Source organism: Crocuta crocuta, unplaced genomic scaffold (genome assembly GCF_008692635.1).
Source record: "Crocuta crocuta isolate KB4526 unplaced genomic scaffold, BGI_CrCroc_1.0 scaffold334, whole genome shotgun sequence".
In the NCBI taxonomy this organism is placed as follows: Eukaryota; Metazoa; Chordata; class Mammalia; order Carnivora; family Hyaenidae; genus Crocuta; species Crocuta crocuta.
In genome coordinates this window covers 4067644-4083837 of record NW_027533260.1, presented here as the reverse complement: position 1 = coordinate 4083837, position 16194 = coordinate 4067644, and the positions used below count along the sequence as shown (strand labels likewise).

Below are 16194 nucleotides of genomic sequence, written 5' to 3'. Positions count from 1 at the left end.
TCGGCTGTTTGTTGTGGCTTTGTGTGGACACAGCTCTCATTTTGTGAGGCCTAGAACGGAGTTAAAGTTTCTAGTGTGAATAAAAACCAGCTGGGGAATTGGACAGCTCGCTCCCCAGGGAGGGATGTTGCATTTTGACAGACAAACTGAATGGTATGAAATATGAGCTCTTTGTAACCTGCTCAGGAAAGACTCTCAGTGTGTGCTTCAGAAAAGGCTGGTCCTACTCAGGGTGCTCTGAGGCCAAATAAATACCGTGGCCTTAAAGATGGGGCAAGGATGCCTACCTGACCTTGGATTTTCTGATTCCTGAAAGAATTGCGTCTTTTAAGAGAAGGATGTTTGCTCCAAAGCATATGCTTGTTCATTTATTTTTTTAGATTTTTAAAAATGCTTTATTTCTGAAAGAGAGAGAGACAGTGTGAGCAGGGGAGGGTCAGAGAGAGAGGGAGATGCAGAATCTGAAACAGGCTCCAGGCTCTGAGCTGGCTGTCAGCACAGAGCCCGACGTGGGGCTCGAACCCACGAATCTTGAGATCATGACCTGAGTGGAAGTCAGACGCTTAATCCACTGAGCAATCCACGTGCCCCTTGTTCATTCAGTTTTGGAAGGAAACGTCCAGTTCAGTGCAGGGGTGCTTAGCGAGCAGTTGTGCTCCTGGCTGAGTGTGATGCGCGTGGTGGTTGTGTTTATCTGGTTTACCATCAAGGGATGATGGATTTTAAATATGCGCTGATGTGTATTTTGAATACTATCAGAGAGGAGCTAGGGGCGCTGCGGGATGTGGAGCAAGGAGTTGTAAGCTCAGCGGGCATAGCTGGCACAGCTCCCCAGGGCAGCAGTCTGTAAATGCGGACTTACAGGGGGAGGCGGCCGAAGGCAGTGAGGGTAGAGGTTTTCTGGGGAAGGCTCTTGAGAAAACAGTATGGAACTTGGAGCTGTGGGGGGGAAGAAACTTGAAAGAAACCAAGCGTGCTCACTGTGGAGAGTGAAGGGGCCGCGGAGCAGGGCTGCGAGTACCGTGGGAAGGGTTTTGTCCTTCCCCAAATGGACCGAACGCTTGCTGTGCTCCAGGTGCAGCACCAGCCGTTTTCCCGTTGCCACCGTCCACGTTGGCGCAGTTTCCCGAATGGAGGAGCTGAGACTTTTGAACCCACCACTCTTCTGACTTCCGCTTCCAGCAGGTTGGCAGAGCCCAGCCTGCAAGAAGGATGGTAATCTTCAGTAGCCAGGCACACATTTGGATCACTCGGTCAGTCCACTGAAATTTGTTCATTTCAGACAAAGGACTGTGATTATTATCTTTAAAAATCTATTTCCCCACACTACCCCCTAAGAATGGCCTGGCGCTGTCTGTTTCTGGCTTCAGAGTCTAGTTGAGTAGAGGACAAAAAAGGCATGCGGACACTGAAATAGCGACTGGAACTTTGAGAAATTGTTTTGAACTGGTGTCATGCGTTTTCCAATTTATTTTAAGCCCGAAGAGCTGCTGTAGTGTGTTTTTGGTGACAAAAATAGACTATCTTTAACTATAGGCCTTAGCTTATAGCACACCTGTTCTTAAAAAAAGAAAAAAAAATGACAATGGGCAACCCAAATCTAGTTTTCAAAGAGCAGAGAATTGCTCTGATCATCAGTGAACCGACTTGTTCTCATCCACCACCTAGTGATACTGAAATATCTTTGTAGGGACCCAAATTATTTCAGCAGGAGCCAAGAATCACCTCTGCTTCCATAGAGAAAGGTCTTCTGAATGCATTTTCTCCAGTATTTGAGAAGAGGCAAGCAGATAAAAACTGACCTGTAACTCTGGGAGGTCCAAGTTCAGTAGTGTTGGATCAGGCAGGATGTTTGTACAAAACTTTCCTGGGACTGGTGGACCCTCCTTCCTAGTTAGCCCGCTGTGGCACTGGCCCTTCAGTCTGAGACAGTGGCAGGGACTGACCCAGATTCGTCAGACTTCATGCCTTTCTAGAGCAAAAGTTCTCCTCTTATTTGGGGCCTGTGTGGGGATGACACACCTGTCTTTTATGGGCCTAGGGGAGGATTAGGGATGCTAGGAAAGCAGAGGCTTGATGCTGCTTCCTGTCCCAACCCTAAAGAAAGATGCTCCAAGACAGTGGGTGACCCGGCTGTAATACTGACTGCCAGCTTGAAGGAGACCAAATCTAAAAAGTGTTTGTGCTAAAAAGTGTTTGTGCTTTCATAGCAGACTCTGCCAGTGAGAACAAATCCACCCGCAGCTTTTCTATTAAACTTGGGCTTAGATGTTTTTCAGAGCCAGAAGGGGGAGCACCAGTTAACCAAGAATGATATATTTGGGGCATGAGTGAGCAACTTAATTGAAAAGGTTCTTTGGAAGCTCCATTGGAAATAAGAGAGAATCATTACTCATCAGAAAGCTGTGATGTTGACTATAGAATGCCAAGAAGGTGCTCTGGGGGAAACCTATAGTCATGTTGTGTATGGAATCTTGTGGGTTTTTTAAGACTCCTCCCAGTTTCCCTTAATCCGGGGTCGACCAGTACACTACTTGGCAAACTGTGTGTGTGTGTGTCCAGGGCTTTGCTAATTTCCCTCTAGAGAGAGAACTGTCCTCATTCAAAGGGCACTGTCCCTGTTCCATACTACATTCTGTATATGGCATTCCTCCTTTAAAAGAGAGAGAGAGAATCCAACAACTGCATTCTGTTTTTTATTTCCTTCATTAGATAGGTTACCAAGCATTTAAAAGACTGTGCTAGGTGGTACGACTGTGGTGATCATATTTTCTGACTCTGAAATCTGGTTAAATAATTTGATACGTATTAAGGGTATTTTATTGAGACCAGGAGAAAATATTTGAAGTTGTCAGCTCAAGATCGCTAAATAACTGTACCTGCTATTCCCATGGAAGATAGAATGTTTTTTAATCCAGAAAGAATGGCTGACCTCTCCATTGGAGCAGGCTCAGTTGTTCCTGAGCCTGATATCTAGATCAGCTCTGCTGGCCAGGGATATAGCTTTCTTTTACCATAAGTTCGTTGAGGGGGAGAGATGACTTTGGTCCCAGTATTAGCTCTGCTGCTAGTTTGCTCTGTGACCTTGGGCATAATTCATTAAAAAACAAAACTGCTGAGATCCTTACTGAGTCCAGTAGGATAATAGTCGTATGTGTACATAAATGACTGTCCTTTATCCAGTGGCCACACAGTGATATAGGGAATGATTACCTCCTCTGTTTTTTATTTTTATTTTTATTTTTTTATTATTATTTTTTACAAATAGTTTATTGTCAAGTTGGTTTCCATAAAACACCCAGTGCTCATCCCCACAAGTGCTCTCCTCCATGCCCATCTCCCCCCACCCCTTGCCTCCTCTGTTTTTTAAAAGGGAGTCTGGGGGGCGCCTGGGTGGCTTAGTCGGTTGAGCATCCGACTTTCACTTAGGTCATGATCTCGCGGTTCGTGGGTTCGAGCCCCACGTCGGGCTCTGCGTTGACTGTCAGCTCAGAGCCTGGAGCCTGTTTCAGTCTGTGACTCCCTCTCTCTGACNAGGGAGTCTGGGATTGTAGTGTCAGTATGAATAAGACCTTCTGAGCCTCACCTCCTCCATCCACGGGAGAGGAGCGCAATGTTAGGAGAAGAAAAATTCTGTACGTACAGAGATAGTCCTTCTCTCAGCTCCACATGAAAGAATAGAAAGAAATATTGGCCCTGTGCATTACTGGAAACTGTTTTTGTTCAGGAAATTTATGGAGTGCCTACTGCACATCAGGCTCTGGAACCCAGTTGTCTTTCTCTCGGCCACTTCTCGTCCTTTGCCTGGCATTCTTCCCCTTTTCTTGACTCCATGGACTCGGGCCGTGGAGTGGGCTCACTGCTCCACAGGCAAGTACAGATGTCTTCCTACTCCACCAAAGTTGAGAGTTTTCCTTTATGCTCTTTTCTGGTTTCAGAAGCCAGGAGACCAGTGGGAAATTCCAGTCACCATCTCTTTGCAGTGCCATCCTGGCATAACTATCGGTTCATTCCTTTGTTCCCTACACTACGTAGGTATTATCAAGACTAAGAATCAGGCATGTTTTTAAGGAAACTGAAGTGAAGAACAATGGACTATGTTACTCATTCAAAAAAACAGATCCATCCAGAAGGACAAGATGAAGGTGGTTCAGCCTGCCCCAGTCTTTGGCTTCTGTCACAGCATTTCATCATAGAGTTCACGTAGGGGAAAGAGGGGCTTGGTGTTTATAGATCACTAGCCTCTGGACCCTGGCTCTCTCCGTGCGGAGTATGATTCTCTTGGAGCTTCGTTTCTCACTGTAAAATGGCGCTAATAGCCCTTACCCTGAGGATGGTTGTAAGGTTTCAGGTAATTGTGCAGAGAACCTGGTGGCGGCCTGCACATGGCCACTCCACGTTAATCACTGTTTTCCATTTTTGACTCTAAACTTAGAGGCACAGATGTGTAGATTATTCTCAGGGCTTGGTCTCCTCTGGCTAGATGCTTTTTTCAATTCAGCCTGCTCTGTGAGTGCCCTCGAAAGAAGATTGATGTTGGGATGGTGTTACTTTCTGCTCTCCAAGGGCCTGCTGCTTGCAGGACCCCAGGGACTCCATAATGAGCGACCCACGTCTGACCGGGGACTGAGACAGCTGGCAGGCCACTCACAGGATGGCGTTTCCATCTGACATGTGCCCAGTAACCCTTCAGGTGCCTGATGTGTTGTTTGTCATATCGACATTCTGGCCCACCTCTTAGTGTGCACCATGAGGTCTGATTTCCTTACTAGAAGGGTTTAGAATCAGTTGTGCAAGAATCCCTGTCCTCATTTTGTGACCCCTACAGAGCCTTCAGTTACTTCTAGGAGATGTTTTGACTTTTTGATAAACCAGAGTTCGTTTAAATCTGAGAGGGAGAATCTGTATCATTTAGCAAGGGGAGTTGATCCTATTGCCAAAGCTTACTCTCCATTTGCGCCTTTTGTAAGCCGAAGCATTGAACTAGATCTTGGATTCTTTGGGGTGAGAGACATAAGGGCAGTTGTCCAATTTAGCCTTGACAGTGGTATGGCAATAGGTATGTAGTTTGCAATCTGTGCTTTGAATATTTACAGAGCAGTCCCTTCCTTTTTATTTTTTTTATTTTTTTAAAAAATTAATGTTTATTTTTGAGAGAGAGAGAGGGAGGGAGAAAGAGTGTGAGCAGGAGAAGGGCAGAGAGAGAGAGATACAGAATCAGAAGCAGGTTCTAGGCTCTGAGCTGTGAGCACAGAGCCCGATGTGGGGCTGGAACTCACGAAGCACGAGATCATGACCTGAGCCGAAGCCGGACGCATAGCCAACTGAGCCACCCAGGCGCCCCAGTCCCTTCCTTTTTAAACAGCTAGGGGCTTTTTGGTTTTTAAATTTTTCTTTATATTTAAGGCCAAAATTGCCTGTGTTGTCTTCTTATCTCTCTCAACATAACCCTTTGGAATCCTATAAAATAATCTCTCTTTCCATGTGATAGATAGTCCTATAGCTGTTTGAAGTAGTTGTCCTAATGCTCCATTCTTTCCTTTTCCAGCTTAAAGATTCCTGGTATTTTATGTGAGTGGGTCTCTAATACCTTAGAAATTGTCCAGATTGTTAGTGTACCCTTAATCATTTTTTCAGCTGTCCATTTATTCATTCTGCCTCTCCCAGGACCTTTCAGAGTAAGGCCATGAACCATAGTGGTTAAAAGCACAAGTTTTCTAGTCAGAACTGACTTGGGCAAGTAACTGAATTTTTTTTTTGCAACTCTGCTTCATCTGTAAAGTGGGGTTATTAACCCCACACCCACAGATCTGTTGTGAATCTGCAATGAAATAATGCATCTAAGGAACTTAAGCAAGGGTCCAATACATAGTGTTCAGGTGATAGAGGGTTTCTAGCTAACTTAGATTGTTAGAACACACCTCATTATGGTTTGTGAGTTCAAGCCCCACATCGGGCTCTGCGCTGACAGTGTGGAGCCTGCTTTGGATTCTGTCTCCCTCCCTCTCTGCCCCTCCCCTGCTTGCTCGCTTGTTCTCTCTCTCTCAGAATAAATAAAAATATAAAAATAAACTTGGGGCGCCTGGGTGGCTCAGTTGGCTGAGCATCCAACTTTGGCACAGGTCATGATCTCATGTTTTATGGGTTCAAGCCCTGCATCGGGCTCTGTGCTGACACCCCAGAGCCTGGGGCCTGCTTCGGATTCTGTGTGTGTGTCTCTCTCTGCCCTTCCCCCGCTCACGCTTGCTCTCCCTCTCTCTCGCTCTCTCTCTCTCTCTCTCTCAAAAATAAATAAATTTTTTAAAAGTTAAAAAATAAAATAAACTTGATTTTTAAAAAAGAAGGCTGGGGGCGCCTGGGTGGCTCAGTCGGTTAAGCGTCCGACTTCAGCTCCGGTCATGATCTCACGGTTCATGGGTTTGAGCCCCGCATCAGGCTCTGTGCTGACCGCTCAGAGCCTGGAGCCTGTTTCAGATTCTGTGTCTCCCTCTCTCTCTGACCCTCCCCTGCTCACGCTGTCTTTCTCTCTCTCTCTCTCTCTCTCTCAGAAATAAAGAAAACCTTAAAAAAAATTTGTTTTAATTAAAAACGGCGGCTTATGGTGATTAGGAAAAAAGTTCCATTTTTTTTATTCCTTAACAATTTATTTGGAAGCATCAGTTTTAGTGAAGAACAATACTGTTGTTAGTTTTGACAGGGAAATTCTGCAAAATTGAGAGCGATAAAAAGAGTGTCACTGAACTCCAGATGGTCTTCCTTGTATATTCAGAATCTGAAGCTAATAATTTAAACTGTATGGCATTTTGAAGGGAGAACATTGCTTGATTCCTGGTTATCCGCTGCCCCCACATGTGACAACAGAACTCACCCCTCTCGTTCCTCTAATCACTAGATGGCTACTGTTAAGCTAGGAACTGAGCCAGGTCCCCCACATTTCACCCTCATGACCACCTTGTGAGGAGGTGCTGTCCCTGACTGAGATGCTAATAAGTCACTTACCCAGAGTCACAGGACTTGTCTGCAGGACTCAAACCCAGGTCTGTTAAGATTTCAAATCTTAAATTCTTTATGTACTTTATAAATAGAAGACGGCAGGGAGAGAGTCTAGATTGGTTAAATCATCTCATGTAAAGATCTATCATAAATCATGAATTTGCTTTTCCTTACTTCCTTGGTAAAAAGTCTAGGTCGGAGCCCGTTTGCTTCTGATGGGCAGCCTGTGAGGGGAAGGAGCAGCCCGTCCCTGCAGCCTGAGAGGCTGTGTGGCTGGGTTTAGGAGGAGTGGGACAGGGATGGGGGCAAGCTTGTGGAGGCTTTCTGGTTCTCCTCTGGGACCCCGAGACCCGTTCACACTGGGGAGTAGTCTTCCAGACTGACTCAGTTAGCAGGCTCTGTGAAGAGTGGATCGTCTTTGCCTTTCGGTGGTCATTACAGGTAACGCCAACCGGCAGCTCAGAGATGGGCTTTTCTCCTTTCTCGTACATTTTCTTCTCAGCTGTTCTTTCTCTTTGCCACTTGTTTGCACAGGAAGTCCTCAGAGAATCTCAGACTAAACAGGAAGCGATCTGTTCCCATATAAATAGAGGTACCAGAAGGAATGAGGATGGGCAGGATGCGGAACACGAACGGTTGACCCTGGCTTGTTAGTTGTCCCCTTGAATGGATTTTATGCAGAGATCCTAAATACTTTTAAGTTTCTAGGTTGCGTATATTTGTAATAAATCTGTCCTTCAGATTCATCTCGTTAACCTGAAAATGAAACCGAATTGCTGGAGTTACCCCTGGGTCCATTTACCTTGATCCTATTTGGTTACCCTCCTCCTTCGTAGATATTTTAACAAAAGATATTTTCAGGTGTGTTTTTGTAGCTCTTAGGAAATTTACCATTTGTTCAGAGCATTTTTTCCTTATGTGAGCTTCAAAATAAAAGGATTGAATAATTTTGGAGCAGAATATCGCAGAGATGTTTGTGAACGAGCACGAGCTTTGGAGACAGACCCTCCTGGGTTTGAATCCCAGCACTGTCACTCGCTGTGTCATGTAGTCACGTGGGACATTTTTCTTTGATACAATGGAATGTCGTGAGGTTTAAAAGAAGTAATATTCGGGACTTGCTAGGTACACGGTGAGGTCTCAAGTAGTTGCCGCTGCCACCCCCACTCCAGAGGAAGGGGGCTGCTGAGAAGGAAAAGAAAAAGTTACTATGTTCTTTGTCGTGTTTGCTCAGTTGGTTTTACCCTTTCCTAATTTGGAAGCCGCGGACAATTAACCCCGGGCTAATGTATGGAAGGCAATTCTCATTCGGAGCTTTCAGCCCGAGCAGAATACATGCTCTATTTCTTTTCTATTTCTTTTCTGGAAAGAGGAAATTACTCATTCTCCATTCCATCTTTTATCTTTTAAAAGATTTTAGCCATCGTGAGTGTAGAACATTCATTATCCATGTGGGATGTTTGGAAAACTTCCTGTTTACTCCAGGGCACTCCTGAAAAAGGATGTGGATAGTCATCTCATTGTTATTAGCTAAACATGGCCTGCTTCTTATAAACACCCTTATGTTGATAATGCAGTCTCACACTCAAGGTGTGACTGTGTGTCAACTTGCTGGCATCTTGTTTGATATTTGGAGGTTAGAAAATACAAAATTAGTGAGATGAGCAAATGGATCTCTATCCTGCTTGGAGTCTTTCCAGCAGTTTCCACACCACTGTGAATTCCCTTCTGGAAGCCTTAACTGTATTTAAGTTGCATGTTGATAGTCACTTTGTTTTTGTTTTGTACTTTCTTTTTTCTGTACAGAAACCAAAGCCCAAGCCCCGGCCATCCATCACAAAGGCAACCTGGGAGAGTAACTATTTTGGGGTGCCCTTGACAACTGTCGTGACTCCAGAGAAGCCCATCCCCGTTTTTATCGAGAGATGTATCGAGTACATTGAAGCCACAGGTAAGAGTATTGTTACCTCAGAGCTGATTATGACATTCACGGTCTACGGGCTACTTTCCAGCGAGCTGAGCCATCTGTAGACTCTGGGACCATCTCTCCTGAAATGTGAGGTGCTCTCTGAGGAGGGTCTGGGCAGCTGTCAGACTTACGGGTCCTCCATCTGCGTGTACTTGTGCGGCTCTTGTACGGGAGCTCTGAGACCTTTCGGGACATGAGCAGCCTGTTTTCAGGCCTGCACCTGTGGCTGCTTAGGTGCTTTCTCAGTGCTCCCCCAGCCCCCTGTCGGAGCACCTGCTCTGTTTGTCTGTGGCCTCGCAGATCTGTCAGCTGCCGGGGGGCAGGGAAAGGGCGTGTTGCCGTTGTGTTCACGGCGCTGTCGTGGACACAAATGGGAATAAATCTTGGCTTAATAAAATGAAGGAGTAGTCGTGACTAGCAGCCCTTGGCCTTTGATCAGGTACCTGAGATTCATTACTGATAAGAATTTTCCCCCCGGGGTAAAACGCAGCTAGGACCCTTGGACATCCTCTGGTCAGGCCGCGGCTCTTCAGCTCCACTGACGACCTGGTGTTACTGCAGAGACCAGCTGTCTTCATACTTTCTGCGTTGTTCTTGAAGTGACGAATCTGTACCTGCATTGAAAACATTTATTCGTTCATTTAGTGTTCCCATAGTGTGTCTGTTTGGCCTCTCTTCCGAAACCGCTGGAGCGTCCATTTTCATGCCATTGTTTCCCTTGGTTTTCTCCTGGATGCTCTCACAGCCAGTGCGCTTTGGGGAGGAGGCGGTATAAGCGGGCACAGGGTTAGGTCAGTTCTTGGGCATTTGTAGTTGAGCTCAAGCATATGGGCTTAAACAGTCTGAAACCAGGGTAGGGATTAGCGCCTTCCTCTGTGTTCCGATCCCGGCGTTGTCTGCAGTGATACGAGGATTGTGTGGTGTGCACCGCCTGTGGGCGCTGCCGATACCGTCAGCAGCATCCTAGTAAGCTGTGTGACGGTGTTAATATTTACTTAGGATGTGCCAAATCAGGGAAAACGGGTTTCGAGTTGAAGCCTGCTAAAGCAGACTTTGTGGTTATTTCCAGGGTTTTCTCTGCAACACACCAGGGTTGAATCACGGTGAGCGCTTTGCCCAATCTACTAGCAGATCTGCAGCTTTGTTTAGTTCACTCTGTCCCCCAGAGCCTTTTGTCCGTGTCTGTCTTTTGACCCTGGTCTTATATCGGTTTCTTTCTGGCACCTCTCCCTTGTGCAAGGAGAAAAACTGCACAAAGATTCAGTTCAGGTGACTGAAGCCTTTACGTGTTGACCTAGCACTTCAGAGAGATAGCTTGTGTCATTTCGGGGAGGGGAATGTTACTTCTTCCTCACCTTTATTTTCAAATTACTTTCGATTTATTGGGATGGTATAAAATTTACAAGTTTAAACAAATTAGAAGTTACAAAAATTCCCAGGTTCCTTAAATGTTAGTATTTTAGCCCTTTCCCCACACCATTTTTTCTGTGTGTATGATTATCTGAAATATTAGACCGTTTGCAGATCTGATGCAGCCTTACTTCTAACTACTTCAGTGGGTAGTTCCTAAAAACATTCCTTACACAACCACCATGCAGCTGTCAAAATTAGGACATCAACATTGACCCGATACCAACCTCCCAACATCTGTAGATGTTTTCATTTTATCACTTGTCCCACTAATGTCCTTTATGGCAAAATGCAGGAATATTTTTGGCCCAGGAGCTAATCCTGGACCACATGATAGATTTAGTGGTCAAGTCTCTAGGCTCTTTCAGTCTAGAACAGTTTAGTCTGTCTGTTTTTCACGGCCTTGATAGTTTGAAAGATTATAGATCGGTTCTTTTATAGGAGGTTCCTCCTCAGTTTGGTGTTTTTTGGGTGTTTTCCTCAAGATTAAGTTCATATTTTCACCTTGGGCAGAAACAGCAGGGAAGTGATGCCATGTCCTTGCTGGTGCATCGTACCATGTGACACGTGATGTCAGACTGTCCCATCGCTGGTAATGTTCACTTTGACCCCTTGGTTAAGGCGGTGGTGTGTGCTGAGCTCCACTGCAAAGCTGCTCTCTCCCCATCGTTTTACTCCCTGGTGCCTTCAGCATTTCTTAGTCGGTATTGTCCTGTCAGAGCTGTCCTTTGTGAATGACCTCCTCAAGTGGCTCACCTGTAGTGGCACAGGGTGCCTTAATGTCACCCACAAGCCTTCTAGCTGAGCATGACAGTGGTTTTGACCTATCCCACCCACCTTGCTTCTCTCACTCTTAGACTGTGATTCACTTTTTTGTTGTTGTTGCAATTTTTTTAAGTTTATTTATTTATTTTCAGAAAGAGAGAGAGAGAGCCTGAGCAGGGGAGGGGCAGAGAGAGGGAGAGAGAGAGAATCCCAAGCAGGCTCTGCACTGCCAGTGTAGAGCCAACACAGGGCTCGAACCCACAAACTACAAGATCATGACAATAAGCTGAAACCACGAGTCAGATGCCTAACCAACCGAGCCTAACCAACCGAGCAGGTGCCCCTGCTTTTTGATATCTAGTGACAGAATTATACCTCTCCTTGCCCTTCTACGAATGAATCCTTTTGGGTATAAGGATTTACCACCAGCCACTGCCCAGCTGCTACTTTTCTTAAAGTTCTGTGAGACTGTGACACTGTCCGCCCTGTCACCAGAAGGCTGGGAGCTTCAGGGTCATCTCCGATCAGGTCCCAAGTCTGTCACTTCTACTTCATCCTCTCTTGGCTCTATCCCCTCCATCTCATTTTTGCTTCCCCACCGTCACCCCTCTCCATCTTGCTTATATGATGATTCCTCTACTAAACACCTCGTTTTACTGCCTCATTGCCTCCCAGATGGCGGCCATAGTCTTGCCTCCTCCCGTACGTTGTGCTCTTGTTGTTGTCTGCCTGCCTGCCTGCCTCCCTTCCTCTTTCCCCCTCTTTCCCTTCTCTTCTCCTTTTCTGTCCTCGGCTTTCTGTTTTCATACTACTATAGCATTACTTTTTAAATTGTTTTACAAGGGGCGCCTGGGTGGCTTAGTCGGTTAAGCGTCCGACTTTCGCTTAGGTCATGATCTCGCGGTTCGTGGGTTCGAGCCCCGCGTCGGGCTCTGTGCTGACTGCCAGCTCAGAGCCTGGAGCCTGTTTCAGAGTCTGTCACTCCCTCTCTCTCTGACCCTCCCCTGCTCACTCTGTCTCTCTCTCTCTCTCTCCTAAAAATAAATAAAACATTAAAAAAAAAATTTAAAAAAAAATAGTTTTACAAGATGGGGTGCCTGGGTGGCTCGGTTGGTTGAGTGTCCAACTCTTGATTTCAGCTCAGGTCGTGATCTCACAGTTTCGTGAGTTCGAGCCCCACGTCGGGCCCTGCGCTGGCACTGTGGAGCCTGCTCGGAATTCTCCCTCTCCCTCCCTCCCTCCCTCCCTCTCTCTCTCTCACCCTCTCTCTCTCTGCCTCCTCCTCGTACTGTCTCTTTCTCTCTCAAAATAAATAAATAAACTTAAAAAAATTTGTTTTACAAGAATACAAGCAGAATTACTTTGTATTTCTCTGCTTTGCATGTGTTCTTCGTGTGGTTTGAACTGTATCCCAGGTCCCTCCTCGCCTCTGGGACTTGTCCTCATTCTTCAAGACTGCCCCACCCCCAGCAGCCGTTGGGTGGGAGCTCCCCGTTGGTTCTGAAGCCCATTTTCACTTCCTGAGAACGGAGTTCTCTGTTCTCCTTGTCTCCTGAGACTGTGGCGCTCAATACACGTTACTTGTTGGTCGGATGAGTGGTCTTCAGGCTGGAATTCCTTAACTCCATCGTTTCCCTTGTCCTTTTAAATTTTGCTTACATAATTCCCCTCTTTGGCATTAGTTTGTACTTTCATAGAATTTCAGGGAGAAAATTAAAGATAGAATCTATGAATTTAGCATGTGTATGGGGGGTGCTCTTTTCCCTGAAAGGATTTTTTTTCTTCTTCATAAAATTAAAGCATGTTCATTGCAGAAATTCAACAAAAGCCAAAAACTGTGAAAAAGGATTTAAAGATTCATTGATCCTCCACTTCATGAATACCACTGTTAATATTCTGATATATTTTCTGATAGTCTTATTTCTTTGCATATTCATGTCGATTTTTATGTTTACATAATTCAGAGTATGTGGTATGATAGTTCTCAAAGGTGTTTAGCATAACTTAGATGAGGCAGGAAAGCCCAGAGTGTACCAGCTCATCTGCTCCTGTCTTCCTGCAGGCGGAGAGTTCAGTAGCCAAGAGGTGGGCTGGACGACCATTTTTTTAGAATTGCTGCTTTTTATTTATTTACTTTTATTTTTTTTAATGTTCCACTTTTGAGAGAGAGAGAGAGAGCTCACGAGCATGAGCAGGGGCGGGGGGGGTGGTGTGCAGAGAGAGAGAGACACAGAATCTGAAGCAGGCTTCAGGCTCCAAGCTGTCAGCACAGAGCCCGATGCGAGGCTCGAACCCACAAACCATCAGATCATGACCTGAGCTGAAGTCGGACGCTTAACCGACTGAGCCCCCCAGGCTCCCCGAGAATCACTGCTTTTTAAACCAGACATTGTTTTGTGAGTGTGCTTCTTGTCACTAAACACTTTGTGAAAATATGACTTTTTTTTTTCAACTTGAAGATCTAACCGGTTTTATTAAGTATTCATGAATTGGGTAGCATTGCATCTAGCAAGCAGAGAGGATCTTCCTCAAAAATACATTTAATTGCGCATAATGTTATGGCAACAGATCATTTACCTCTTTCGCTGTTTGGGGGGCTCGTGCAGCTTTTTCTCCTGACGCACTGAAAGAAGCAGATTAGCTGGGACCCACCTTTTGGAACAGCGATCTAGAGCTTCAGATCTGCAATTAGACCCAGTTTAGAAGCGTTCTGCCATATGCCCCTCTGGACACTGAGGGTGATGACAGGACCTGCCTCTCAGGCTGCTCTCAGGGTTCCGGGACACTTTCCTGGAGGCGCCGAGTGTGGCGCAGGGCCCAGGCAAGTGCTCAGTGTCTGCTGGTGTCGCCTCAGCCTCACTGGCAGTACATCTGCTGCTGCTTCCTATTGCCTGTTAGACTCTGCCATTAATTGTGAATATCCTTGACTTTTCTTTGCTCTCCAGACTTTTTTTTTTTTTTAAGAGAACGACCACATGAGGAAGGAAGAGGGGCAAAGGGTGAGAGAGAGAATCTTAAGCTCAGGGTGGACCCTGACACCAGGTTTGATCCCATGACCCTGGGATCATGACCTGAACCAAATCAAGAGTCAGACACTCAACTGACTGAGCCCCCCAGGCGCCCCTTTCTCCAGCTTTTAAATTGAAGATAGTAAAACTCGTGGAAGAGTTAAAAGAATAGTGTGATGATCACCCAGTACTTACCAGCGGTTAACATTGTGCCACATTTGCCCTTTCTTCTCCTAACTTTTCTTGTTGCTAAACCATTTGAGAATAAGCTGCAGGTGCCACACATCCCTTCCCTTCTAAAAAAATCTCAGCATCTATCCCTAAGCTTAAAGAGTCTCTCCATAACTGCGTTAACATTACCGCTTTTAAGAATAAGAGCATTAATTCAGTAGTGTTTTGCATGCATTCCATGTTCAGATTTACTCAGTTGACTTAAAACTCTGTCCTCTACCTAGGATTTTGTTCTAGGATCCAAGCAATGTGCATAGTGCGTTTGGCTCTTGCTTCCTTTACCCCTTTCAGTCCAGAACAGTTCTCTTTGCCTTTTATTTTGTTTTGTTCTGAATGATGACCTTTTTTTGTTTTTAAAGTCTAGACTGTTGTCCTGTAGAATATACCTTTGTGTGGTGCGCTGTCTGGACCTCTCCATCGGCCTCAGCCCCTTCTGACACCACCCGTGGCTGCCTCCCCATGTGGCTCCTGTCTGAACAGAGCCTGGGACTGCTGAGATTTTGTTGAATGATTGAATGAATTATGGACTGTGTGTTTTCCCAGGTCTGACTTAACCTGAACTTGTACTTAGGAAAGCCTCTGCTGCCACCTGACCCTCCATCCCATCGTTCCCTCTATTGCTCATGGTGGAAATCAGCGTATGACCCCAGTTCCCACGTGGTAACTCTCGCAGGCGCGTCTAGCTGATTGCAGATGATACTCCTCAGGAAACTTGTTTGCCAGGTCTGCCCCTCGCAGCCAAAGTCCAAAGTCGTCGTGTCCCTGTCTTCATGTCTGCCTCCGACACGTTGGCACTTGGCTTGTCCTGGCAAATAAAATACCGCACCATCACTTTCAGCGGCGTGCGTGGGAGTTCACACTCCTGCCCACCAAAGGGAGAAAGAAAACTCCAGTGAGAGACCCAGAAGGAAGCCCCTGTCCGTGCATGCCTCGGGGCCCTGGTTGCTGCCCACCTGCCACTTCAGGGCGTGTCACAGCCAGCAGTGGAGGAGCAGCGACAGAACCATTATGAACTGGGACACAGTGAACCATCCCATCGCCTTATTATTTTTCCTAATTACACAAGTAGTAAGTTTGTTCACAGTAAAAAATGAATTTTTTATAGATACAGATCTATAACAGAAAGTCCCTTATCTATGTCCAGAAGTAATCTGCGTTAATAGTTGGGTTATGTTTTCTGCTAATACTACCACCCCCACCCCCAAATGTTTAAAGACATGAGATCATGTGCAGGCTATTCTGCAGCTTCTTTTTTGTTTTAATTTAACACTGGATACACCCTGGGCATCGTCTTTTTAATTCCATCTCCAGGCCACCTAACTGCATTTTAATCTTGGACCTGAGAAGGGGGTGGCAAGAGTTGGCATGGTGGGGGTCGGGGGATCTCGGGGAGTGTGCGGAGGGGGCTTCGTTGGCGGGCAGCTCCGTATTCCAGGATGGCCCATGGCGCTTCCTGCCTCTGTGTGTTTCCCCCTCGGGTTTGTGAGTGACCTGCCACGCCCTCCTCCACACGGATCGTAGGGGAAGCCGCTGCCTTCTGGCCTTGCAGTTCTCGGTCCCTGCCTGTGTTTCCAGGCTCTGGGGGAGTCCTTCGCCGTGTTCTCAGCTCTTGCAGGTGGAGATTGGTTCTGGCTTGCACCTTTTTTGTCCCTGAGCTTTCCGACCAGTTCACTCACCCTCGTTTCATGTTTCCTGAAAAACTGGAATGTGTTCAAGAGGTGGCCTGTGGGGAGGACAGTTTGCGGGTTGATTTGCACAGGCTTGTGGCCCGGCTCGGCCCAAGCAGCCCCCTGCCCCTCCCTGCCGCAGCCCCCGCTG

The 16194-nt window shown here is 46.3% G+C and overlaps 1 protein-coding gene across 1 annotated transcript in view; it reads left to right on the top strand.

Annotated features, from left to right (window-relative positions):
* ARHGAP35 (Rho GTPase activating protein 35) overlaps positions 1-16194 on the top strand; it is a 74013-nt gene that overhangs the window by 7893 nt on the left and 49926 nt on the right. The window contains exon 2 of the mRNA XM_077747055.1: positions 8800-8944. Coding sequence (XP_077603181.1) covers positions 8800-8944 — 145 coding nt within the window. The remainder of the gene's footprint in view (positions 1-8799; positions 8945-16194) is intronic.